The following is a 2,193-nucleotide window of genomic DNA, read 5'->3' on the forward strand; positions in this document are numbered from 1 at the left end:
TTCCCCTCTCCCTGCGATACCCGCATCTCCGACGCGGTTCCCTCTTCCCCGCGCATCCCGCACCAATAACGCGGTTCTCCTCTCCCCGCAACACCCGCACCCACGACTTCGCGGTCAGGTCAGCTGAGCGAGCGGCTTTCCGCGGCTTCCCCCTCCCCGCGGACCCCGCATCAGGCCATGAACGTTCTGAGCGGCTTCCCCTCCCCACCCCCCGCAGACCCCTCTGCCCCTCACCCCCCCTCGGAGCTCCCTAGTTAGAACCGGCCTATAATAGCTACTCTATTTTCTCGTTACTTTTCTTCATAATACAATTTCTTATTACAATATAAAAATTATATAATACATATTACAAAAAATACTATTAATTCATCTTTAAATAAACAACGTTACATTTGTATAAGAAATTAATTTTTTTACCAAAGATTACAAAAACCTTCGACATCAGCGCATCCTTATGCAAAACAATTACTTGCTCAATTCCTCTGATTAAATATTTCTGCGCCTTAATGTCATTAAGAATAAGTATTACGATATACATCTATCTAATCTATATAATCTTTTAAACAATTTTTTTTTCTCATCCTTCCTAATTTAATCAGCTTCATTTTTTCGTTATCCAAGATTGCACAATTTTATATTATACAACATTGAAATAAAAATCGTTAATCGCTAAAAATACAATATAACACAAAGTATCGATTTTTTTAAGAATATAAGTTTTGTAATAAAAACGTTTAATGGAACTTATCTGAAACAATCTGAAGACATCTAGAAAAAAAAAATCTATAATTTATTGACAGACGCACTCTTCGCGCGCGCTATATTTGATTTTTTGTTCTTTACTTTTTACTTATAACGCTTAAATGCAATTACATTGTATTACACTATTAACCTCTCGATATGCACAACGATACACCCCACGCTAACCTCGCACGTCATTATAATCCCGAACTGTTACATCACCATCACTGCGATCTCTGATCGCCAACATCGACCGCCAATTAGCATCACGGAAGAGTCAACAATATCCGCGATAAATTTCGACTACAACCGTACACTTCAGGTGTTTTATTATTTCATTTTTCTTATTAGGGATTTTCAAAATAATTATTTATATAAATATATTAATCCTTTGCAAGCAAATGCCTAGTTATTTGCAGTTATTTGACTGGAAATCTATCAATTATTTGAAGGTTAAGCGGTACTGAGCATGCGCATAGCCATAGCCAATAAAAACTAGGCATCATCTCCCTCCGCATTTCGGCTTCACACCCCTCGCTTAAGTTACGACTTTATGCTCTGTCCCTGATGTTTCTATGTTTATGGCGTATATGTGCGTAGATTGATGCATGGTCTCCCACTAAATAGGATATAAAATAGAATTGCAGTGGAATTAAAATGATATTGCCTTTTACAGTGAACAAATACACTTTATTATATACGTCATAAGTTAGTACAAAGAAAGTCCCAAAATATACGCATTAAGAGAAAAGATAAAATAAATAGAAAATAAAACTCAAGTTTAGGACGCTCTACAAAACTAAAATATACAAAACTCCAAATTTCATATAGTACAATATAATATGTATCATTTTTTACCTTTAACTCTAACAAAATGTACGTATAAATATTAAACACAATGATTTACGATTTTTATAAATAATATAACTACGACGTCTTATGTGTGTGACAACAACAAAAGTATATAGTAGTCATTATATCAAAGTATAGTCAATATATCCAGCTATATACATATATCAAGTTAATTAATCTTTTTCTTAGTAACTAGCATTTTCGTAAGATTAAACACCACTTTTAATAATTTATAAATAATTACTAATGTACATAGTAGCATTACAAATATAACAACTGATAAAATTGCTACAACGTCCATTTCGTATTTCTGATACCAAGGATCATGAGCGATACTAGTATAAAAATGAGAAGCACCTTTATGACGAATGGCAAATTCAATCCACCAAATTACATGTTCCAAAAGATCGTAAGGTTTATCTTCATTTAATGTTTTAATTTTGAGCATTTTTTCTTTATACCTAAAGAAAAATAAAAATTGATTTTTAATACAAAAATTATAGAGGAAAATACATTTTACCTAAAAAATAATATACAACTTTATATATTACATTTTGATTATAATTATGCCTTAGGTCTCGTCCGGAAGGAGAAATAATT

General features: G+C 33.2%; 1 protein-coding gene across 1 annotated transcript in view; it reads right to left on the bottom strand.

Annotated features, from left to right (window-relative positions):
* Positions 1 to 1,414: 1,414 nt before the first annotated feature.
* Positions 1,415 to 2,193, bottom strand: part of LOC105449703 (UDP-glucuronosyltransferase 2B19-like) — a 14,740-nt gene continuing 13,961 nt past the window's right edge. The window contains exon 5 of the mRNA XM_011689076.1: positions 1,415 to 2,054. Within this exon, the coding sequence (XP_011687378.1) occupies positions 1,763 to 2,054 (292 nt within the window). The 3' untranslated portion in view covers positions 1,415 to 1,762. The remainder of the gene's footprint in view (positions 2,055 to 2,193) is intronic.

This window comes from Wasmannia auropunctata, unplaced genomic scaffold (genome assembly GCF_000956235.1).
Source record: "Wasmannia auropunctata unplaced genomic scaffold, wasmannia.A_1.0 LD336074.1, whole genome shotgun sequence".
Taxonomy (NCBI): domain Eukaryota; kingdom Metazoa; phylum Arthropoda; class Insecta; order Hymenoptera; family Formicidae; genus Wasmannia; species Wasmannia auropunctata.